Below are 24,970 nucleotides of genomic sequence, written 5' to 3'. Positions count from 1 at the left end.
TCAAACATGCCGGCGTGCCAATTTTTACCTTATAACTTCTTCCCGTGTCAAAGTTTTTTTACCGAACCAATTCTTTTTAATCATAAAAGCGCTTTTTTACCAAAAATAAGAACGTTTATTTAAACTTGAAAAAAAACACTGTCTAGTAGAAATACGCATCACTACATCAAAGTGTCTCTCGGTGAACTGACTTCTTGTTTCTTCACACCAAGCTATATAATATTATGTGAATGCTAGCCTCCACACAGTATAATGTTACTATATCAAAAGTAATTGTTGGTTGTTGTGATTGCCGCGATTGTTTTATATTGTAAACAAACAATGGCATTTGGCTGTATAACAAACTTAGTATTTTCTGACAATTGGCTGAATAACAAATTGAGCTTTTTTGGCAATTGGCTAAATAACACTTTTAGTATTTTTGGGGGGAGGGCTTGCATGCCATTTTTTATTAGGTTGCGTGCCGCTTGTTGGACACCCCTGGCTTATATTGTTTAAAATAAAAATATTTAGTCTAAATAAAGACACTTGTGTACTGAGTACTTTTTTGGTTTGCTATGCTATGTTTTAGACCGATTTTTGTCTTCAGAACATGTACATGGTAGAAATTTCAAATTTTCAGGCATGACATAGAGTGACAACAAACACACCTCCGTCTAGTTTTATTTGGATTTGTAGTTGCTATCTGCTTTTATGTAACAATATTTCAGTTGAACTACCAGGCACAGAAGGTTCAGAAATACCTCTCCTCCGTATGTAGTCATTTGTTATGGCACTTTTTGCCAACATCTCTGTTGTGTCCAATATTTTAGCAAGCAAGTTTTTTTGCACACCTGGAGGTTCAAAATCTTTTAACGACTCAACCTGTTTCTAAACTCTAGGTGTGCAATTAACAAATTCAGGTGTGCGCACAAATTCTTAAGCCAACATAATGTCATTAAGTCTAAAAGAATTAAACACATTGCTTGGATTTTTACAAGAGGATGATATACAACATCAACCATTTGATTCATTTACTACTGCATTACAAAAAGAAGGATTCAGCAAACAGGTAAAAATTGAATTATTAACTTAGTAGCGTTAAACTATAAGCATTTTAGGGTTTTACATTTTTAGTATCAAAGCTAAATTTTGATCACTGTAAGCCAGATTAAACCTATTACCCAGCTCTGCTGGTTTCTTAAAAAGGGGTTATGCTGCAAGTAATTATATTCTTAATGTCCAAAGTAGTAAATGTAACTAGTGCAATATTTGCTTATAATAATTGTAATACCGGTCTAAGAGGATGTTTATAATATGTATTATGGATATCCACGTATGTTTGACACTTGGGCATGATGTCTGCTAGAAGGAAGTTGTTGATTAATAATTGTAATTGTTCGCATATTACACAAAATACATACAAAATGTTTTTGAAATTATTTTCTAATTATGTTAATAAACATCTTAAACAGTAAAAAAAACAAAGTGATAGCTCACAAGCTACACATGATTTAAAGTAAGTGCATGAAACAAACCATCTAGTTTAAGTTGCCAAACATATTGACTTACCACCATACTAACCGTCTATTGTTTTTTTAAAAAGATACTTCAGACATAACGCATTACAAAAGTGTCTTTGTGTAGCTGTAGTGTGAAAAATATTTGTTGGTTCAGAAGCTATTTTAAAGGAAAATAGAATTTCCTTTTGCTGATTCATTGGTACTCCAATTGTGTTTTGTTTAACTAGTTAAATACCCCATTCAAAATTTACCTTAAAATATGTTTGCATCATAAATTGAGTTGGCCAATAATATCAAATTGGAGCCGATATTAACATGCCAGCAACTATTAACCATTAGTGAAAACCACAAGTATATGTTATCTGGATAAAATGTCAAGTATGGGGCATGCCTAATCAATATTCATAAATGAAATTGTGATGTATATTTAATCTTGTAGGATCACTTTAGAATTGGTTGTGCTATTGTGATTCTTCTTCAACACAAGGATCTTTGTCCTGGAGCGCACCAGCGATTGGCAGCTGTATATTTGTTGTATGATATGTACCGTTCAGAACCAGTTGCTGCAAATCCCTTTTCTGCAGTGTTTATACATTTACTGCAGCCTAGCTCAGATGAAAAAGGACCTGCATATTCTGCCATCTTTGGAAAAATACCAAGTTTGTCTCCTCAGGAAAAGACATTTTTATCACAGGTTGTTTTTCTATTTTTTTGGTGTTTAATTTGATTCTTACAAACTTCTTTTGTTTTGTGTACAGCTTATTTCTTCTCCATCAAAAGATCTTTTTAAAAAGACACCACACTTTATTCTTGCCAATAAATCCAACATCACCGATGCCAACAGTCAAGCCTTTGATGTCAGTGGTCTGCAAGTTTCAATGGTAGAAAAGCAATCACAGTTAGCTGCTGTTAATAAAGCAGGCATTTCATGTATTATTCCTTATCCAGATCCACATGACTTAACAAATAAAGGTAAATTTAAAACTGTTGTTTAGCTACCTTCCTCCTTCTAAACTGTGCTCTATTTTAAATGTTGCTTTTCAGATTCAAACAAACCAAGTCAATCTGTACTTGAATGTTTGGTGACTGGAACAAATGCAGCATTGGGCAATAACCTCCGCCCAGAATTTATTAGGCCCCCTCCTCCCCTTCATCCATGCACTGAAGAACTTGTGTGGTTAAACCCAACTGACATCACAAGACACACCTTTGCATGGGACACTAACATGGCACAAAATACCAATGCTGGTAAAACTTTGTTTTGTGCTGTTGCGGTGCAAATTAGTTTTATTAATAGTGGCTGAAACATAAAAAGGTTTGCGTATTCTATTTTTTTTGATGGCAGGTCGAAAGCAATCTTGTATGTGTAGAAGTGATTTTTTTTCTCTTTGTAGGTGTAGAAGTGAAGCGACTGATGGCAAAAGCATTTAAAACTACTCTAACACTAGCACAACAACAGCAACTTTTGAATGAGCTGGTTGAAGATTCAAAACTAATTTACCATGTTGGTTTAACTCCAACAAAGTGAGATTATGTTTCTAAATTGTATATCATATTTAACATATAACACTCGGCATGAGTTATACTTGGTATCATATGAAGACTTTTTGTTTATGCAGACTTCCAGACCTTGTTGAAAACAATCCACTTGTTGCTATTGAAGCACTCCTAATGTTAATGCAGTCAAGTCAAATTACTGAATACTTTACCGTTTTAGTAAATATGGACATGTCTTTGCATTCAATGGAGGTAAAAACATCCTTTTTGTTATTTAAAAAAAATGTTATAGAAATCAGTCTTTTTCTAAACATGCCGCTTGTAGGTTGTAAATCGCCTAACAACAGCAGTGGAGTTGCCCACAGAGTTTATTCACTTATACATATCAAATTGTATCTCCACATGTGAAACAATCAAAGACAAGTACATGCAGGTAAAATCAAGGCAAATCCTTTATCCATGTAAAAATACTTCCGTGTGACTAGGGCGATGATTGTTTGACTTAGCAATAAAGCCAAAATTTTAACAAAACTTACACCTTAAGTCTAAATTTGTCAAAATTGATTGAAATCAAAATCGTTTATAAAATCCACAAAATACTTCACAAAATTACCAAAAACTGTAGTAAGCTTTTTGAATTTGTCGTTTCAATTTAATATTTAATTTAAGAGTAATATATGGTATGGGTGAACCAGTAAAATTAACCACAAGCAGGGGCGCCCGCAGAAAATTTTCCAGGTGGGGGAAATCAGGAGCGTAACCAGAAAATAAAAAGGGGGGTCCTGAATTTTTAACTTCGAGAATTCCCCTATTTTTCGTCTGACGTTAATGAATGATGACGTCATAAAACAGTGACAGTATGACGTCATAGAATGGTGATTGCAAGACGGGATAAAAAAACTAATTAGAACCAGCCAAATACGTCCAGCAAAAGCGACCGCGTGCGTCGTCGACAATCCTGTCAGGCGCCAGCTGCGAAATCACAGTGTGCAATCTTTAACTTGGGGCGAAAAAAAACAAAGACTGTGAAATATGTGTGACTAGTTGTGGTAGAATCACACATAATTCGCGACTATCAGTAGCGCAGTTTTCAAGGTCTATGAACGGAACGAGCGCTAAATTACAAGCATGTCTTTCAACATCTGCAATACTAAACGAATATCGTTTTTCCGGGTGTTGCCACGATTAGCGCAACATCTGCGCCGAGCTGTGTGCCAAGTCAGCTAAATTACAAGCTGCGGTTGAGGGTAAATAAGTTGTGCCTATTGCACACTTAGCACGTGGTCTTACAGTATGCTTAAAGAGCATCATTTTGCGTTAACCATTATTACTTAAAAATGGGTACTTTAAACGCGCACGACAGTCACCATTATACCTTCTTTTGAGAATCTGCTTCAGTTAAACAAATGTCGATGTTTCACCAACATCGGATAAAACGGAACAGCGAGGAACATACTGCGTATAACTCGACGTTTTTTAGCGAGAAAAAAAGAAAGAAGGTTTGACCTAGCGTTGTCAATTGTCGAATATATGCTAATCAGTCAACCTAAACAAATAACGAAAGAGAAAAACTTCCAGCGTTTACGGTCAACCAAACAAAAGACGAAAAACGGCGTTTTGCGCTCGATTTTGGTTTCGCATTAGATTAAGACGCGTGATCCAATTACTTAAAAAGCACGCCGCTTCAAACAGTTTGTTAAACCATGACAAAAACGAACAAAAAACGATAATATCACTTACAAAAGTGGGTAAGACCTCCCGCGCCCCTGGATACGCCACTAGGGGTAATGGATAATGTATAATATTTTTAACCTTCATAAGTAATACATATTACACTTATAAATAATACTAATATTCGCATTTTGAAATTCCAGGGGGTGGCAAGTGTCCCCCCCCGTGCGGGCGCCCATGCATGACCACAAGCCCACATAGCTGTGTATCTCTGAACCTGGTAGAAATAGCATATTTGTCGGTACAACCAACTTTATGAATACATCCTAATATACCTTAATCAAATAACATGGTTGTAAATAAGTTTATAGCTTTACTTTAGAGCTAAGTAATTGTCAGTATTGAAGTTTCAGAAGAAAAATTAATAGTAATACTAGCAGGGTATTTGGGCATTTCAAATAACATCCTTCTTCCTTATGACCTTTAACTTGACGAAAGGGCTTCAAATCGAATAATTGAGAGAAACACGTTAGAAATACGTTTGGGTTATCGCCTTTTAGAAGGTATAATACTATAATGTTATTTTTCCCCACTGTAATTAGAATCGTCTCGTTCGTCTTGTGTGCGTCTTCCTGCAATCACTCATCCGCAACAAGATTATCAACGTAAAGGAACTGTTTATCGAAGTGCAAGCCTTTTGTATAGAGTTTAGCAGAATCCGCGAGGCAGCTGGCCTGTTTCGCCTGCTGAAGCAACTCGACAGTGGTGAAGCCGACACATCTAGAAGATAGCCCTATTGCAACGTTTTGATTGCTGCCAGTTTATTAGCCCAATACAAAAATCTTTATACGCTTTGTTTTGAAGCAAGTTGGTTAATTATGAGCCTCATTAAAGTATCTTTACGTCGTGAATTAACCTCACTCCTTCAATAAGTATTGCTGTAGTCTGTAGAGGTAGGTTGATTATGAGAATCATTTAATTGTCTTGGTGTCTCGGTGTATCAACCTCACAACTACAAGCAGGGGAGCCCGCAGAAAATTTTCCAGGGGGGGGCAATCAGAAACTTAAACAGAAAATCAAAAAAGGTGTCCTGAATTTTCAACTTAGGGAATTCCCCTATTTTTCGCCTAATGTTAGTGACAGTATGACGTCATAGAATGGTAATTGCAAGACGTGATTGAAAAAAACCAGAAACAGCCATATACGTCCAGCAAAAGCGAGCACGTGCGTCGTCGTCAATCCTGTCAGGCGCCAGCTGCGAAACCACAGTTTGCAATCGTTAACTTTAGGCAAAAAAAACAAAACAAGACCTTAAAATATGTGTGTTTAATTGTGGTAGAATCATAAATAATTCAACTATCAGCAGCGCAGTTTTCAAGTTTCATGAACGGAACTAGCGCTAAATTAGAAGCAAGCCTTTCACCACGTGCAATACTAAACGAAGATCGTTTTTACCGGGTGTTATTATGCCACGTTTGGCGCAACATCTGCGCCGAGCTGTGTGCCAAGTCAGCTAAATTACAAGTGGTTGAGGGGAAATAAGTCGTGTCCATTGCATACTTGTGGTCTTAGAGTATGCTTAAAGAGCATAATTTTGCGTTAACTATCATTACTTAAAAATTTATACTTTAAAACGCGCACTACAGTCACCATTATACCTCCTTTTAAGAATCTGCTTCATTTAAACACATGTCGATGTTACACCAACACCGGATATTAGCGCAGAGACCGAACAGCGAGAAACATACTGCGTATAAAAATATTTGACGTTTTTTAGCGACAAAAAAAGAAATAAGGTTTGACTGAGCGTTGTCAATTGTCGAATACACACTTGCTAATCAGTCAACCTAAACCAGCGCTTCTCAAACAGTGGGGGCCATAAGAACATTTAAGGTGGGCCACAAACCAATTTAAAAAGCTTTCATATGTGTCATTATATTTAATTTTAAAGGAATAATCGTTTGGGAGGAATTAAACAGGAATGTAAATTTATTGTTCAGCCGCAAAGTTACTCACTAATGCACGGTTGATTAAATAATCTGTTTTGAAATATGTTCTGCTGTGTTTTGTTCTAAACCTATTTTAAAGTTTTTTCTTTCATAAAAATTCTATTGGGCCACAGAATTTTTTTGCAAGGTAAATGCCACGAAAGAAAAAAGGTTAAGAACCACTGACCTAAACAAATAACGAAAGAGAAAAACTATCCAGCGTTTACGGTCGATTTTGGATTTGCATTAGATTAAGACGCGTGACCCAATTACTTAAAAGCACGCCGATTAGAACAGTTTGTTAAACCATGACAAAAACGAACCAAAACCGATAATATCACTTACAAAAAGGGTGGTAAAAGCTCCCGCCCCCACTGGATACGCCACTGGGGGCAATGGATAGTGTGTAATATTTTTAACCTTCATAAGTAATACATATTACACTTACAAATAATACTAATAATCACATTTTGAAATTCCAGTGCCCCCCCCTGCGGGCGCCTATGACTACAAGGTAGATACTGCATTCATATAGAATTGTTCATTGTCTCCGCTTCTAACATACGAGCACTCCAATTGGTTCCTGGTTAACAGACAAGACTTTATTCAATACGGATCTTCATAATAATGAATATCAAATCATATAACGCACAAGCTTATAAAGAAGTTTAAAAAAGAGATCTTCATAAAGAAGGCAAGATGTACATACGCAATGAAATAGGTATTTGTTACAATATAATACGTAGGCATCACGTGACGAAGGGCGTTTCCAAAGCTAAGCTTTTTCTCTCGACTCTCTTATACACGGAAATAATATTTTTGGTGAAAGGCGTGAAAAAGTGACGAATCATAAATCATAACATATTTGATAAATACACAATACAATAAATTCGAAATTATCCACTAATTATTACTAATGACGCTATAGTTTGTTCAAACCTTTTTATACCTAACATATAAGCCGCACAAAAAAAATGCGGTAATTCGCTAAAACGTTGGCAATTTATAAAATAACATCTACAGTATAGTCTTGAAAATACAACATGGTGCTGCATATTTGAAATTGTAATTAATAGGCTCTGTTGTAAAATTTATTTTGACATGCGACAGTAAAAGCTTAGACTACAATCACACAAAAAATAGTTTTGGAAATATGTACGAAAAATCAAGACTTTTAATAAAATTATAAAAAGGGGTTGTTGTTTAAAAATAAAACATACCAGTCAAGGCTTTTAGGCCCATCACACTGAAGTACACTCGGCAACATAGCCTATGCGCTTTTGGAAACCCCTAAGACAACTTTGTATGATTTGTTTCGCACTGCACAATACCCGAGACGACGTTTATAACAATAATACGCTCGAAATTTCACCAAGCTTACATAATTTTACGTTGATTAACATGTACTGAATGCAATTTTCTTACTGGTATACATAAAAATTTTGAGAATGACGTATCAAAATTACGTAAGTTTCTGAATGTGCTGCGGCCATACAGAACAAAGTTTCTACAAAATAATACAATCACACTTGTCTTCTTTTTTAGTTATCTTCGGTTGTTGAATCGAAACTCGTGCCGACCTATCGATTTGTTGTCCGCTAAAGTACTGCAGCCGCTGTTCTTTTACCACTACCCTTTTTCTTGGAATCGGCAACGAAATAGGCCTACTGTCAAAAGCAAATAAAAAGCGATGTTGCGATGCTTGGAAACGAATTATCGATGCTTCAATAGCAGGCATAGCACTATGAAATAACAAAAATGTTTAACAAGGCGTAGACTACTTTTATGTCTAATTTTTATGTCAAATACCTCGCAAAATTTTGGTGTTTATAAAGATGTTTCTTTTAAAGGGACTAATTAAATCACAAGCACAAGTAGCCACAAAGCTTTTTACAGAAGATACCTACTAATTTAAGAAATGGTTCAGCTACAAAAATAATCGTTTTGCAATGTAGGCTAATTAATTATGCAATCAGAATTTTTGGCAAACTTACAGGTTATTTTTAACATCTTTATTAAACTGTTGCTACTAGGTATAATATTAATCAAAATAGCTCCCCTGTCAAAAGTTAGCTGAAAACCAAGATTAAAGCAATGTCATTACAAAATAATTGGAATTGAAATATTTACAAAATAATAAGTTAGTGACAATTAATTTTATGTATTGTTCGCAAAAAAGGAGGGGATATGTCCGCCCTTTAACTTTAGGCTTACATCAATTTGTTAAGGCGGTCACCACTATTGCATCTTCAAGTTTTGAGTAACCTTATGCCAATTGACAAAACCTAATGCTATACATACTAACTAATGATTATTTTAAACCCCCTAGTTATTCTAAAAGTCCATTAAACGGGCTCACGCCAGCTTACTGCTCTAATGCAAAAAAAATTACCTCATGTTGGCTATCGGAAGCGATTCAGGTTGGTACTGTGTTTGAACGAGTTGAACAGCAGCGTGTCTTAACGTTCGGCCGCCACGAACTCGAACGCTTAATCCGTCGTTCCTTGTCGTGAACTTCTCGTCGAATTCATCGTGAACGATAATTTTAACCGTGACGTAAGTCAACTTTCGGTAAATCTGAAGAACCCGAAAGATGTAGAGCCGCCGGTTATCCCAACTGTAATACTTATTACAGTGTATTGAAACGCGCATGTGCGGGATGTCTTCCACATTGACCTCGCCAAGCACAATATTGTGAATCAGGTCGTCCAGCGACGATCCATCTTGAAATGTGTTACATATGCTGTCCTGGGTAAACCTAATATCCAACGGTTTCAGGCTGATTCTTCGATTCCTTTGGTAATTCATTTCTACAGCGCTCGTGTTTTATGTTAAAAGAAATGCGGGGGTTTGTTTTCTAAAACATTCAATAAAATAACCATAATACAGCAAAACCCATCGACGTACCGTCACGTGTTTAAGTCGCGACAGTGCTAAATGGCTTTTTTCCGTTCTGGTACGAGGCGTTAAGATGTCCTGCGTCCGAATATCCTTCAAATGTTACGAATGTTGACTTTAAATTGCGAATCAGTCGTCAACATCGATAAACGTTTGGATTAGTTTATGCAGCGAGCTCATTTTTTATACCAACTCCCTAAAACAAACAAGTTTAATAATGATCATAATGTAATCCATCATTTTACGATGTTTTTTATTTATTTTGTTGTAGGGCGTTCACCACAGGGGCGGTTTCAGAGGTGCCCGATCGGATTTCTCATCAGCCTATAACGCCTACGTGGGCTATATTTTATATATATTTTGTAAGTTTGTCCGCCGGTCGACACATGTTCGCCGCTCGGTCGCTGGCATGGCAGACAGACCGCGCCATCGTTGCCCATCAAAAGAAGCGGCACGGTGTCCGCCCAACAAAAGGTCAAAATGTGCTCGCTTTTCCACAAGCGCGCGCGCGACATATCGTAAAACTCGTAACAACTCCTAAAGTAACGGCGCAAAACTTTTTTCAAGCGCAACTACCTGCGTGGACATAAACCAAATTAAGTATATTGCCTTAATAAAAACAAAGTTTAGGAACTTCTTGATGTCGGTTACTGCGCGAAATTTAGGTATAGAGTTCGCAAATTATTCCCGTTTGATGCGGCGGTTTTAATAATAGCTATTTTTTGTGAAATTGCCACAAGTAAATTTTAAATCATCGGTCATAAAGTAAGTTATGAGCACACTGACAAGTTATGGGTGAACATAATATGTAATGGTGATTAATAGGGAACAATTTGGCCAGCCGAGAAAGATTTGGCACCGGGATTACATATTTGTTTTAAATATGACGCCAATCGATTAATTGCCGCTTTCACACAGGTCGTTTCCATATAAGGTTTTACTGGTATCGTGGAAAAATATTTTTCATTTCACACATAATCAGCGGCTAAAAGCATAGGGACGACTAGCTGCCAGTGCCATTGTTGTATTACTATTACAAGCTATCCGATCATTGCGAAACACCAAATAACATATAATATGAAATTTCTTTTACCGAACGTGCAGCTCCACGTAGTGCAGCGATTAGGGAAATTAAAATATTTTACACATTAGGCACTATTTAGCACTCTAGTCAGGATATTACACTATCCGTAACATTACTTTTTAGTAACATGGTAAATAGCCTGTTTTAAATCATCGGCAATAACACGCGGCTCTAGTAAATGGCGCAGGGTACGACATAATATGCAATATAGTTCTTAAGAGGCAACAGCTTGATGGCATCTTACATTTTGTTTACCCTATATTCGAGAATGATTTCACCCGGGGAATACGCATTTGTTATGGACACAGCGCCTTTGCCAATATGTGGAGCCTAATATTGTTACTAAGGGCCGCATCCAACTTCAAATGTGAGAAAGTATTTACTCGACTCATTTTATACACAATACGGAACATTACTCTCGGTTGCATGTTAAATTACACATTCATCTACATTTACACGGAAATGGTACACCACATTATGCGGTGGTGACCAACAATTAGCAGCTTGGTGGCTTCATACAGATTTAATCACGCAAAATCGGGGCATTGCATGAATGCACATAATGTATCGCGCTACATATTGTTGTTAAATACCCTATTTAACATGGGCAACGCCGGTTATTTCGTCGAGTTGTTTTTATATGTGTTTGTCCTGCATTAGTGTCTTAGCGTACAATCTAGTTACTTGTTTTGGTGTTTCACTGCCAACAGGTGGAACACAAATCAATTTTTTTTTGTCAGTTTGTATGTCAAATTTAAAAGAATTGTTAGTTGGCATTTTTAAGATATCAAAAAAACAACAACTATTAAAGGGGTAAAGAAAAACAAGACTCGGGGAATTTTAGAAATGTCAGAAAATTTAACTCAAGTCCAAGTCAAATAGTATTTTGCAAAAATAACAAGTCCAGTCCCAGTCAAGTCAAGTCTAGTCAAGTCAACTTCAAGTCATGTCAATGACATAAAATGTAAAGTGTTAAACGATTAAAATTGGCAAGCTCGTCCGATTATTATGAGCAACAACTTAACAAAAAAATAACACAAACGTCATATACAGCAATAAAATTATTTTATGTGCAAAACTTGAGATTTATTTTAATGAAAACACCTAATTTAATAACAAGATATCCAAGTCAAGTCATTTGTCCAAAAGACTTAAGTCAAGTCAGGTCATTCGGGTCAAAAGACTTTAGTTAAGTCAAGTCATTTGAAAACAGTGACCTTAGTGCACATAAGTCAAGTCAATGACTTAAGTCATTACAACAATGTGAAACACAACGTAAAAAGAATTGCAAAAAAATAACAAAAAGATCAAGCATGTTATCGCAAAAAGAGCAAATGATATAGACTGATTGCAAATATCCACAGAAATAAAACACAACAAATACTGTTCAATGCATTTTTTCAAATCAAAGATACAAAAACTTTGTGGCGCAATAATATTTTCACAAAAAAGGCCAAAACAGATTTGCTGCGTTTCAGAATTATAAAGCCAAATATTGGGCAGCATGCCCACCAAAGTTGCAATCCCTTCGTAAATTAATTTTAGGGAATGTTACAGTATTTAATGATATACGAGTAAATTTTTCCTTATTCTTTACTTTATACGTTTGATAATAACTTTACCACTGAGGTATTTTTAATCAACACCTGTTTCTTGTCGTCAAAACTTAAAACTAAGGTAGGCCTATAGTTGCATTGCAAAATCTGACACAAAATATTGACAGTACTTTGCCCAACATTACTTGTTTCTCAGTACAGCTACATGCTTTGAGATCTCGTAAGTGTTTGGTTTTCTCTGTTGCACTGAGTAAGCAAACTGCTGTTTGCCATATAAAAATATCCAGACAGCCGAAGTGGCGGAACGTTGATGGGTAATCCCCCAAGTGCTGACCTTGCTCTTCTTGCAATAAAGCCATTCATAATTTAGTAATTGCGCTACGGTTGACTCGTTCAAGTAGAAAACATTAGCGTACCACTTTATGGATTTTTATAAGAAGTGTTTATTCGGCAAAGGCGCATTCCAGCGGTATAACGTTGATTGACATATCAATTTTTTAAATGAAATAGCAACATTTCTTTTGATTTAAACACTTGGCGATTTACTTCTCTACTATCTGTTTTACACAGCTACTTTGTAATTGCAATGACTACTTTGCAATCCGTTGGTCCGTTTTGTAATTCACATATATTATTTGTGATTACCTAAACAAAATTTATTTACAACTTTCAGACATGTAATAGCAAATTTGCTTTTTAAACGGCAACTAATAAGACAGCAACATTAACTTTGCAACGTTCCACAGGTGATTTGTTTTCGATTTGCGGATACGGCGCGCATAAATCAAACAGCATTATGTTGAATTCAAGAGCACCTTGGCGAATGACAAAAAAGGAAAATGACTTAGCAACATTCCACATGGCCTAGCGACTAGCGTCTTAGGATTTCACCTTCTTAAATGAAACCCCTAGATAACGATTGTAATAGCAACATTTACAATCGAATGGCTACTTTGCGAATCAAACAACAACATGGCAAATGGCATACCAGTATCATGTTTAGTATTTAGCATTATGTGACATAAAACTTTTTTACCGATTGTATTGGCAAAACATAGAATGGAATGACTAATTTGCGAATTAAACAGCAAAGTGTCGAACAGAACAGCATCTTATGGATTTTAGCAACATTTCGAATGTATAAAGAATAAAGAATAAAGAAAGTATGAAAGAAAAATAATGGCTGCTTTCAAAACGACAACAATATAGCAACAATAACGGGGAACACACAATAAGATCTACAAAGCAACAATATCTAAAGCAAAATAATCTATATTCTATAATATCATATTATTAAGATCAAAGACGAAATAAAGACAAATACACAGTAATAACGACGACAGAATAATATCTAAACGCCGCTGTTTTGGCACCGGATTGTTTGTCCCTCTTTGGGGTTAGTTGGGGGGAAATAGTAGGGATTAAAAATAGTCAAAGTTAAAATTATTAGGAGAGTTTTCATGATGTAATTAGGAGTAGGGTTTGGGATTATTAAAAGGTTGTATACAGGCCTGATATTGACCATTTATGTCTTATCCCGACGAATTTAGGACTTATTCCGATTTAGACGCTATTTACGACTATTGATAGGTATTAGTCCTATCTTGGTCTTATTATGAACCGTGTTTTATTCCGACGTTTATGTTGTTCTTATTTCGGTCTTATGGTTGGAGTGTAACCAATGCATTTTCGTTGGTAAACGTTTTTTAGGCAAACAAAGAACATTTTTCATTTATCGCCTCTTGTATAAAATGAACACTGACTAGGTTCAACCTGAGATGGGTGACGTAAGATATTTTGGTCTGTTTTGCCATCTAATATTTGCTCTCGTTATAAACCTTTTGATGCAATTAATTAGGGCATAATTAGTAAAAAATATAATTTCTTAGACTGTGTATACCGAAAGCCATCGCAGACTCACCGAATCTGTCGATCAATGATGCAACAAGGCAGGCTAGAAAAACAGCAAGCCTGCTGTGAGGTTCGAACACACTACCTCCGGTCAAACCGGGACCGTCGCTCTACGAACTAAGCTACACAGGCTTAGAGAGGAGAAAGTCGAGAAACAATCATACGCCAATGTAGCAAGCATAAAGGGCTAGGTCACAGTGGTTAACACGCCTATATGTGTGGGTTTCATTCTTAGACTGTGCATAGATAGTGTGTTGCAAGATTGTGGGCTCAATTCTTAGCTCTAATAAAAACAGAATGGGGTAGAGCAGTGGTGTTCAAAGTGGGGCGTGCGCCTCATAGGTGGGGACTGGCAAAATTTTGGTGGTGCGTGGATGTTTTTTAATCACTGCGAAACAGGGGCGGAACTAAGGGAGCTCGTGGCCTTGCCTGTTTTATTCGACATATTGCTAAATTCAAAAGTTAGCAACTCCATTCTAATATATATTGCTAAAATACAAATTAGGTAGTTATATCATTCGCCTTATTGTCATTCAATTCGAAAAGTAGCCATTCAATTCAAAATTTTGCCGTTGCAATCGTAAACTAGGCGTTTCATACCATATGCTATATTCGTTTTGCGAGGTAAGAAATTACACTGCAAATGTTTCCATTACAAACGTTAATTATTATAAGCGTTTTATTTGACCAAGTTACAGAAATCCCAATGATGTTATCATATTCGCCATATTGTTGTTTGATTCACAAAGTGATTCACAATTCCATTACAAATGGTGCGATTAAAATCGTTAGTTGGACGTTATGTTCGACATGTTGCTAAAATCCACAAGATGCTGTTCCATTCGCCACTTTGCTGCTTAATTCGCAAATTAACCATTCCATTTGGCGAATTATTTAAAGTGTTAAAATCCTAAAGATGCTAAGCCTTGCGCTATGTTGATAAGTCATTGCTTTTTTATGACGTTTGCCAAGTTGCTCTTTAATTCAACATGTTGTGAAAAACGCAAAGATATCATTCGACGGTATGCTGTTTGATTTACAAGCGCCGTATCCGCACATTGAAAACAATTGTGGTTGTAGCATTGGGAAAAAATCACCTGTGTGTGCGTTAAAATCACCTGTGGTACGTTGTTAATTGAAAGTTGCTGTATTATCGGTTGCAGTTTCAAAAACTATTTTGCTACATTTTGTTTACGTAATCACAAATAAGATATGCGAACTACATAGTGGACAAATAAATTGCAAAGTAGCCCAGTCATTACAATTATAAAGTAGCTGTGTAAAACAGAAAGTAGAGAAGTAAATCGCCAAGTGTGGAATCAAAAGTTGCTAAATGAAAAGCAATGTTGCTATATCAATAAAAAATTGAAATATGTATCAACGTTATACCGTTAGAATGCGCCTTTGCATAATGAATACGATTTTTTGATTTATTAAACTGATATTTATATTTTTGTGACGATTTATAATAGTTATATAGCCTTGGAAATCGGGTGCAAATATATAGGGTCGCAAAGAACAAGATTTCTAATAATTCTATGCAATTTTTACATTCGAATTTTGACATTTACCTAAATGTTTTAAGTTGTTTGTGTTGTTTCAGTTCCATTTATAGTAGGCCTACTAACATTTCAGTAAAATACTCAACGAAAATTCCAGTAGAGGTACCGTTAGCCATGAAAGGTTAAGAATCACTTATCTATAGTTTAAGCTGCTAACTTTTTATTTAAATCTTAGTCTTGTTTATTTTAAAACAGTAAACCAAGAGCCTTCAAGAAAACAACAAAACAGTCGATCAATAAAATTATGTAAGCAAAACCAAGCTAGAAAAATCTAGCCTCCGTGTGGTTTAAACTCGCGACCTCGGCCATCCCGGGACCGTCGCTCTACCAACCAAACTATACGCAGGCTAAACGGGGAGCGGCTCGAGAAACAATCATGAATTTTTGCATGCTGCATCCCGTCAGTACAAACAACTTCTTACTAAAATAGCTCTATAGTCCTACCGTATCTAGTCAGGTTCGAACTCACGACCTCGCCAATACGGAAAAGTCGCTTAACTACTTAACAACGCTTTAAAATGATTAATGTATAAAGATATAAAAACAACTTGAATTTCACAAGCTAACAAAAATTTTTTTAAAATTAACTAGATTAAAGCAAATAGACGGAAACTTAAGAGGAATTCACATTTTCGAGGAAAGGATTCCGATACAATGGCCACATTACAGACCTGTCTAGAAAATTGCTATAACTAAATAATTTGCAAAGAAGTTGCAGGCTGTGTACATAGGAAACTCTTAAACGGCGCCTATTTGCTGAAACAATATCAAGCCGTAATATGCATAACATACTATAATATCGAAGAATATCGGCGCGAAACGAAATAGAAAGGGAGCAAATGCAGCTATGTTTGGCCGAGCGGTTTGATTGTGGGCACGTTGACATCATATATTGTAGCCTACCACGTCTGTGTAAGTTCCCTGAAGTTTGTGTTATAATCGATGATTACATCTCATAGTGACAATCCAACATGTAACCAATATGAAATGATAAAGGATGGCGTAACATCTTTGTTGAATTGCTAAATAATAAATATTTTTTAGAGATAAATTTTGCAAGTTTGTTAATAAATCAAGCGCTTATTGATGTTCATAATTCAATTTTCAAAATAACCAGACCATTAAAAAGAGGGAGACAGTGTATTGACATTAGCCGAAAAAAGAGAAAAATAAAATAGAAAACAACTTGTGTCACGTGTACAAGAAAATGTTAAGCCAGCAAAGAGATAATAATGCATACAGTTATTGCAGCGATAAATAGTTTAATGTTTTTTAAGTTTTACCTTCTCCGCTAAGAACTAGCAAAAATGCACAGGTTGAAAAAAACGTTTGTTTTCGAAATCACCTCACTTCTAAATTAACTAGTTAATACTTTTTTACTTTACCGTTTAATTTCGTGTACATAAACATAATAAGCTGAAAGTGGCCGAAATAATCAAAACGATAAGACAGAAAAATGTCAAAGCAACCGATTAAAAAAACCACAGAACATCACAAATAACTCCAAGATTGCCAGGGTTGAGTTGTAAAATAATAAATTACATTACTTCAGACGAGATATATAGGATTGATTTTATTGTCACGTGGACATGGAAATCGCGAGAATTTATATTTGCTTCCAGATACGATTTCTCAGCAAAACCAACTTCTTGCAAGCATGGCCGACACAATATGGTTGGTTGAGCAATTTTTATTATTTAGTAATTCAGGCTAGGCTGTTGGCAAAACCACCTTTCGAATCCATATTTAAACATCAGTCTCTAAAAAATAGTGTGAATACCCGATGCATATTCCAAGAAATCAATAGTGTTTTGCTATATATTGAATGCTACAAAGAAATCTGGAACGGCTGGATAAAAGGAGTCTAATACAAAGGAGAAAATGCGAAAAAATGACAACAAAGAAACGAATCCAACGATCACAAGGTGTAAAACAACTAAGCAGTAAAAAACGTATCTAGAGAAAAAAACTCAACATTTGCTTCTGTATAGAAGGTTTTTAAAATCGTACCGTTGGCACTGTAAAGGTGGAAGAGCTGTTTTATCGCACTTGACTGCATGTTTGTTTTTTAGAGCCGCCACACTGAGTAAATCTGGCGATTAATGACGTTTTATTGTTTATACCATAAACGGTGGATACAAAGACAGCGGTCAGTTGAACACGTACTCTGCAGTTATAGCAAAACAGAGAGGCCACATTGGTCGTAACTCGGCCTTATTATTACTAAGCCGACACTTCCCGGCAGTCGAATTCCAAACAACTCGAAAGAGAATTGTCCCAAGATTCATGAGTTGCAGGTGAAAGCTTAGTTAATCGCTGGTCTGGAGGTATGTGTTCATGCAATAAATAGCGGACGGAAATATCGCTGGGTATAAAAGCTTGTTTCAGTCGGGCCGGTAGACCGGCAACTTCGGTATAAATTCGATCTGAAGAACCTGGGAAAATTGTTACATTTTCTATTATTGACAAAAAAGTTACTATTTAAAAATTATATTTGCTAAATGCTAGTTGATTTAAAAAAATAACATGAGAAATAAATAAAGATTAAAACATCGTCTTTGTGTTTTAGCTGTGCTTGTTAGAAACGCGATGGCTAACCAGCGCTTAATAATTTTAATAAATATGACTTTTATAACATCAGTGGGCAATTATTTTTGACTGGGGTCGCATGATAATAATCAGAAAATCTTTATCAAGGCCGGGTTAGGTTATTTTGCTATTTTTAATTTAACGGAAAATAAGCAGGGGAGCAGAAGCAGCCCGCGAGCGGTAGTTGCCTTGGTCTGTGGAAATATTATTATATTAACTTTTTTGGAATGTTGCTTTACAACAGTGGTCGACAACTGTGTGCCGCAGAGACATTTTAAGTGGGCCGCGATGTCATTTTGAATGACTTGGTGTTATATGTAGTTGTGGGCCGCGTGATAGCCTTACATTCATTGCACTTTATTTTAAAAGTTAGTGTGGCGTAAAATTTTGAAATTGTCTCAGCTTGGAAAGGCCCACGTGCCAAATGTCGTCCTGAGAGCCTGGCGAACTATATTTTTTGCCTATTTTAACTATGTGTTAACGCAAATTTTTTCGCGTTTCGCGCGTATATTCTTCGTTTAATAGATGTTTTACATAAGGCATGGCAGTGTTTTGGCCATCAAGGCGCCGTGTAATATTCCACCTTAAAATCAAATATCCTGAATTCACCACTGTTATCGTAGTGGTTTTACGTAGTGGGCCTCTAATAGCTCTGAAAAGAGTACTTCGGGCAGCGACAACAAAAGTTTGCCGACCATTGCTTTACAACAATAACACATTCAACGAATTGTGTTAACCTCTGCACCTAAGCTCCACAAGTAGCCCTTGATCAATTACATTTGATTAACAGGAAATAATAATTATTGGACGTATCACAATCAGCAGGTGATTGTTCGTCGGAAAAACTTCTGACGTCTTAATGCAGATTGCTGAAGCGCATTTTAAGCCTAACTAATCGATTTACCACAGCGATAAGCACTCTTTACTCATTCAAGCTGGCCACTTCGGTAAATGCAAATTCGAGGCAACCTTTTATGCAACAACAGTGTAATACTTAGTTTGATGATTCCGAATACCCGATAGGCAGATGCAAATTAGAATCTTTGGAATCCGATATTCTACAACTTAATTCAAGGCAATACAACTATAAATTCATCTGTAAAATAGCTGTAAAATTTACCCTTAAATTTACTGCCAACTTTATATATAATTTTTACAGATATATCCTGCAAAAATTGATCTTAATTATATTTTGCCTAGCTTCATTGCCTAAGCGAATTTTTAATGAACTTAATAGGGCAGCAACTGGCATTAATATGTTGAGCATTATATTACATTATAAAACAGCACAATGCAAATACAAATGGACTTACATATTCAAGCATATTGCTGGACGGGTGCTTTAATTTACTTAACGTCCAATGCAATCCAAGCTAAAACGCAAAAGTACAGTCGGTTAAACTTAACGTTTTAAGAGTAGTACTATAAACCAATAAATTTAAATTGTAGTAGTTAATCCAAAAAATAAATTGGTTTAACATAACAAAAACTTAGTAACGTATACAGACCTTATGGTAAAGTTGTCTATTTTCCCAATCAAGGGCTTTGGCAAGGGACCGCTTTGTTCGTTTGTTGAGGCACACAACCGGCCATACTGAACATCCCACTGTACAGCAGCAGCATAAACATCCAAATAACAGCCACTTGAAATTTACTGAAATCATTTTGTTAAGGATTCTGTTGATTCGTGAGACAGTTGCATTGAATTCTTCAGGTGCAATCTAAAAACGATTTTGATTTGAAATAAAAAACACAAGAAAAATTTAAACTTAAGGTAATTAAAAATACAGAGGATTAATAAACACTACTTGTTAAAAATATGTACTGTTAATCCTTCCCAGAAGAGTTGCATCTTGTATATTAAAATATTCTGTAAATTATGTTCCAACTGCTATTAGTATGCCAAAACATACTAATTAAAAGTTATAGGAAAATAGGGGTCTTCAATTAAAAAACAACAATAACACAAACAGAAGCAAACTATTGCTACCTTGCCGGTTAGATCAGAAGGGAATTCACTGTCAAAGCGGTTGCACAATCCAAATCTAGAAGAAAGACAATGAAAACATTGTTCTATCATGCTATATCTAAACTGCATTATTTAAGAACACTTTTTTTAAATAAATGTAAGTTGATATTATACATATATCCTACACAGTCATGTGTCCAGACCCCTTGACAGTAATTGGATCAGGAACACAAACGAGGGGTTCCTCAGCAGGTTGTTCAATTGCAACTGCCACCTCCGTAACAATCTCATAAAAGTTTTCTTGCTCCTCCATTTTGTTATGCCGCAGATATTTAGGACAGATAATAAACAGCGATATATTTCCTATCAATCGTCTGCAAAGGTTTTATTAATACAAATATTTAGTTACTGGCATGACATACAGATTGGCTAAAATCATAAAACAAAATGAAAACTCTCAGGGGTTAAGTTAATAAAACAAAATGAAAACTCTCAGGGGTTAAGTTAATTGTAAAACCTAAAATATATGCTTTGTTTCATTTAAATTATTGTTAGCATCTTAATTAAATTTATATTGATATGTGTAAATTAATAAATATATATATATTATTTGGCCTTCATATATTTGGAATCATAAATGTTGCATAAATTGTATGTGATTCTGTAGTACAGCAATTTAAAAAATCAATATTCAAATGTAATGGAAAAATAGGGATTAGGGTCAGTAACAATTGTATAAACATGAAAATTGCACACTTTATTAGGCAGCATATTATCGTAAGACTACAAACATATGCTGTTACAAGTGGTTCAAAATAACCTTCAAATCTTGATATCTGCATTATTAGTATTTCTTCCTAACTCAACTCGAGTTAGATGATGATTTTAATGGATGAAGTATATATGCTTAATTAAGACTCTAAACCACAAAAGAAGAACTGTACAAGGGCAAACAAGGACATGGGCATTATTTTTGGAACTCTTCTCTAAAGAAGCTAGGTGTGTGTGATTTATAGGATTACAGAATCCCAAACAAGAAGTACACAAATTGTTGCTTTTTGTGGCTTCAACAACCTTTACCAATTTAATGGTAGTAATCAAACAAAATTAAAAATGTTTGCTTGCATAAATTATCTAAAACATGAAGATGGATCAAACTAAATAATATAAACGAATCAAAAATGTTATAATGAAACCCATAGTTTTGCTATGTGATGGTTCGAACAATTCTTCGAACATGGTTGCTTTTAAGTTCTCCAAGAGCATCCTCCAAGACGTTTGTCATATGTAATAAATTAACAGGGTCAGTTCTGATTAATTTTGAGCTCTTTTCCGTGCCTGAACAGGTATGAAACTTGAGCAGAATGTTTGGTACCACTTGTTGATGCAAGGATCTTGTAGCAAGTCTGACATCTAGTCTCCACTCTAAATCTTCATAGGTGGGCAGGGTGGGAGCACACTGTACCAAAACAGTTCTGGTGTCTTTGCTGTATCCAGCATATAAATCACTTAACACCTTAGCAGAATGTTCAGAAAATTCCAGGGCAATTAATGAATCAAATAGGTCACTTTCTCTAATTCCATTTTTGGAAGCTTCTGCATACAGCTGCATGAGCCCAATAACAGCCTTTTCAACTGCTGCAATATCAACATGCAGCTTTTGAGCGGCAACTTTAAATATTTTTCTGTTAATGCCATTTGTAAGAAATTGAAGAGAAATGTTTCCAAACTCTTGAACAGTTGGTTCATCTGCATCTTGAAGTAGTGCAAGATGTTGTAAATTTTCAGATGAAATATGAAGTAACATTGTTAAAATTTAATAAGCAAAACTAATCACAATCTGGAAGCATGTAACACATTGAATTAAATCACTATTTAAATTCCCTAGACAGCCTTTCATTAGTTTTTTATATGCCTTCCTTAATAAATCTTGGAAGAGGTTATTTGCCTGGCAAACAGTTTCCGAACTCGTGCACTTTATGATTTTCCGATGCAATCTATATTGTATACATCGCATTGTAAACGTATTCCGCACTACTTTAGATTTTGTCGGGGTGCACTTTCAAAAGGTTAAAAAATCTCGCGGGTGCACTTGCCATAGTTTCCACAGTGGGCCATCGTTAAACCAGTCTCCTTCAAATAACTGATGTGACACATTAAACAAGCGCTAAAATAAACAGTGTACAAATATTTTTAATAATCACGTATCAATTATACAGTTTTGGCTTTGTAAAAATGATTGACAATATGAAAATTTAATTTATACCAATACATGACAAACTAACATATTGGGCACAAGAGAAGAGACTAGACACAATTACTATCATTAGTTCCCAAAATACGTAACAAAAGGCTTTGTAGCCACGAATTGGACGACAGCCAACTAATGTCATACGAACGTCAAACTTGAAAGGAGATTGTAGTCAAGTGCTCGAACGTAACGCGTTACGACTACGAACTAATTTTACTTTAGTCATTAAGGTCTACGTAGTTATATGTAAAGGTTCAACAACAAAAAAATATTACAATTAACAAAAGTGTTCTAACAAGAACAACACCCCAAGATCCTTTATACAATAATAAAAAACGTGCCGTGTTTTAGATCTAACTTCAGAATTTGACGTTATGATGTCCTACCAGACCAAAGTTCATAGAAATTTCTATAGAGACTTTGCTTACGTCGAAAGCTTTCGGTTAGAAGCGAGGAATTTGCTATAAAACTAACACGGGAAACGTGCATCAAGACTCGCGTTTATACTGTATAAGTGAAAATAAATCTTCTCGAATACGGTACATAACTTTTTTCAAAACTGTATTATTGGTGTTATGTTCAATCACAAAAGTATTTAAAAAAAGTTTTAAACACCAGTCAACTATTTCAGGCTATTATTAGCGCGTCAATACTACAATATGCAAGAGTTTTTCTTAACCTTTTATAGCCTAATTGATTTTACGTATTGCGTGTGTCCTCGTGCGCCTATTTAGTAGTGTCTTTGTCCTCTACTACAGTTAACGTGGAAGACAAATGTATGGCACACTTCTGTGGGACTGTGTCTCGCAATATAATATATTGCTTGTGCGACCCACATTCATGGTCTGTGCGCTCATCACAATGGAGAAGTTAAATCTAGCTTGTTTGTGTTTGTTTCTACGAAAGAGTTAAACAGAGACCACCGGGGACAGCGCACATCATTGATTAAACAAGTTCAAATCTAGCCCTTTTGATGCAAATTAGAGAATTCAAATCAATTAAAAACCATAACATAAAATGACTTTAATTTAAAGAAAAAAAACAATTATTTTAGATCAGTGGTTCTTAATCTTTCCTGGCGGCGTACCACTATATAGCAGATCTGAGCAATATACGACCCGCGCGCCGGATCCGGCCCGCCAAGCAACTTAAACCGGCACGCTGCTCATTTTTCTTAAAATACAAACCAGGCCTCCTTTCTACATGTTTGATGTATAGCAAAGCCTATAGGTCTACATGCACTCTTTCAGGGACAGATTAAATTCGGTGTGTTTAATTTTTATTCCTTGAAAAGGATCTTCGCGCAGTGCTTTCGCCAGACATTCAATACATAGTAAAAACAGTGTTGGTGATAGGGGATCACCTTGTCTGACGCCTTGTTCTATTATAATCTCTTCCGATAAAAAAAGTTATTTGTTATTCAAGTTGGACGAGAGTAACAACATTTTATCCAGTTAATTAATTTATCCCCAAACCCAAACGTGTTTAGAGCAGAATAAATAAAGTCCCAACTTATTGTATCGAACGCTTTGTAAATGTCCAAGCTAAGTACCGCTCCTAAAATTTCATAAAAGTTGCAGCAGTCCATGATGTCAAAGAGGATACGAAGATTATCGCCTATGTATCTCCCCTTCATAAAACCATTTTGGCCTTGATTAACGACTTATAAAAACAATATAATGTATGGGAAATGTATCAATATAACACATATCCAACTTTTTATTACAAGATAAAAAGCCAAATTCGTTTTTGCACTTTCTGTGAACTTTCACGTAATTTTGATTCAGCCTTTCAGCCGAAAAAGGCCCTCAAGCACTACGTTATTTTTTTGCTGTGCCCATTGATTCGGTTGGGTCGCCGAATGCAGTAATTTTATATGTTTGGATTTATTAAGATTGGTTCTGAGAAAGATTTTTCCGAAATTTGAAGAATATTGCGCAAGCAATACGAATATATAAACTGTTGCTACCAGGCTTGGTAATATAAATCAAAAACAGCTCCGAAGGCGGCTTGTATAGGTTGCCGAAACGTGACAATTACAATTACCAGAGGAGCTGTTTTTGATTTACAATACGAATATATGGCTCATTTTACCTAAATTCGCACTGATTTATGGCAATTTTTATGTTTTGTTCTCTTACAAAAACTGTAGTGATAAAAAAAAATCAGGTCGCCAAAGCCTAAAAAAAAAATTTGAAAAAGACTATCCAAACTGAAAAAAAAGTTTTACCAATCTAAACTTTAAAAACAGTTTTTTTTTCTATTGGTTTAGATTGAGATGCATTTTTAAACATTAGTCTGTTTAAGAATAACACGCTCAAAGATTACTTTATTTGCGACGTTACCTAATGACGTAAATTTGACGTCTTAACAGAAAACTATTGCTTTCAAGCAAAAATCATGGATCCACCCCTGCCTGATATTATCAGAAAGCGACTGGATTCAAACTGATTTCCAAATGTTTAGGCAAACTGTGTAATTAAATCGTTTGT

General features: G+C 35.5%; 4 protein-coding genes across 4 annotated transcripts; 1 reads left to right on the top strand and 3 right to left on the bottom strand.

Moving 5' to 3' along the window:
- Positions 1–889: 889 nt before the first annotated feature.
- LOC146160633 (CCR4-NOT transcription complex subunit 11-like) lies at positions 890–5,524 on the top strand. Its single transcript, XM_083383595.1, has 8 exons — positions 890–1,051; positions 1,942–2,196; positions 2,261–2,474; positions 2,547–2,750; positions 2,897–3,026; positions 3,122–3,251; positions 3,325–3,432; positions 5,273–5,524. The coding sequence occupies exons 1-8, from the start codon at positions 932–934 to the stop codon at positions 5,459–5,461; spliced, it is 1,350 nt and encodes a 449-aa protein (XP_083239721.1). The 5' UTR covers positions 890–931; the 3' UTR covers positions 5,462–5,524.
- A 1,721-nt stretch (positions 5,525–7,245) lies between these two features.
- LOC146160632 (uncharacterized) lies at positions 7,246–12,428 on the bottom strand. The gene is made up of 2 exons (XM_083383921.1): positions 9,051–12,428; positions 7,246–8,325 (listed from the first exon to the last, which is right to left on the bottom strand). Exons 1-2 carry the CDS (start codon positions 9,464–9,466, stop codon positions 8,166–8,168), a joined length of 576 nt encoding a protein of 191 aa, XP_083240047.1. The 5' UTR covers positions 9,467–12,428; the 3' UTR covers positions 7,246–8,165.
- Positions 12,429–16,776: 4,348 nt separating this feature from the next.
- Positions 16,777–20,596, bottom strand: LOC146160631 (cysteine-rich hydrophobic domain-containing protein 2-like). The gene is made up of 5 exons (XM_083383973.1): positions 20,413–20,596; positions 20,249–20,303; positions 19,767–19,979; positions 19,572–19,631; positions 16,777–18,104 (listed from the first exon to the last, which is right to left on the bottom strand). Exons 1-5 carry the CDS (start codon positions 20,538–20,540, stop codon positions 18,054–18,056), a joined length of 507 nt encoding a protein of 168 aa, XP_083240099.1. The 5' UTR covers positions 20,541–20,596; the 3' UTR covers positions 16,777–18,053.
- Positions 20,597–20,695: 99 nt separating this feature from the next.
- On the bottom strand, positions 20,696–22,063 carry LOC146160630 (COMM domain-containing protein 2-like). Its single transcript, XM_083385465.1, has one exon. The coding sequence runs from the start codon at positions 22,032–22,034 to the stop codon at positions 21,435–21,437; it is 600 nt and encodes a 199-aa protein (XP_083241591.1). The 5' UTR covers positions 22,035–22,063; the 3' UTR covers positions 20,696–21,434.
- Positions 22,064–24,970: the final 2,907 nt, after the last annotated feature.

Source organism: Ascidiella aspersa, chromosome 3, assembly GCF_963924565.1.
Source record: "Ascidiella aspersa chromosome 3, kaAscAspe10.2, whole genome shotgun sequence".
Lineage (NCBI taxonomy): Eukaryota > Metazoa > Chordata > Ascidiacea > Phlebobranchia > Ascidiidae > Ascidiella > Ascidiella aspersa.
Note: the sequence above shows the minus strand (reverse complement) of the source record. Positions and strands in the feature narration are given on the sequence as shown.

Coding starts and splice junctions, on each gene's coding strand:
- LOC146160633 (XM_083383595.1), top strand. CDS start 932: ATGTCATTAAGTCTAAAAGAATTAAACACATTGCTTGGATTTTTACAA. Junction 2,475..2,546: donor ACATGACTTAACAAATAAAG/GTAAATTTAAAA, acceptor GTTGCTTTTCAG/ATTCAAACAAACCAAGTCAA. Junction 3,252..3,324: donor TGTCTTTGCATTCAATGGAG/GTAAAAACATCC, acceptor TGCCGCTTGTAG/GTTGTAAATCGCCTAACAAC.
- LOC146160632 (XM_083383921.1), bottom strand. CDS start 9,466: ATGAATTACCAAAGGAATCGAAGAATCAGCCTGAAACCGTTGGATATT. Junction 8,326..9,050: donor CTTCCGATAGCCAACATGAG/GTAATTTTTTTT, acceptor TGCTTTTGACAG/TAGGCCTATTTCGTTGCCGA.
- LOC146160631 (XM_083383973.1), bottom strand. CDS start 20,540: ATGGAGGAGCAAGAAAACTTTTATGAGATTGTTACGGAGGTGGCAGTT. Junction 20,304..20,412: donor GGGTCTGGACACATGACTGT/GTAGGATATATG, acceptor TCTTTCTTCTAG/ATTTGGATTGTGCAACCGCT. Junction 19,980..20,248: donor CTTCTGATCTAACCGGCAAG/GTAGCAATAGTT, acceptor AATCGTTTTTAG/ATTGCACCTGAAGAATTCAA.
- LOC146160630 (XM_083385465.1), bottom strand. CDS start 22,034: ATGTTACTTCATATTTCATCTGAAAATTTACAACATCTTGCACTACTT.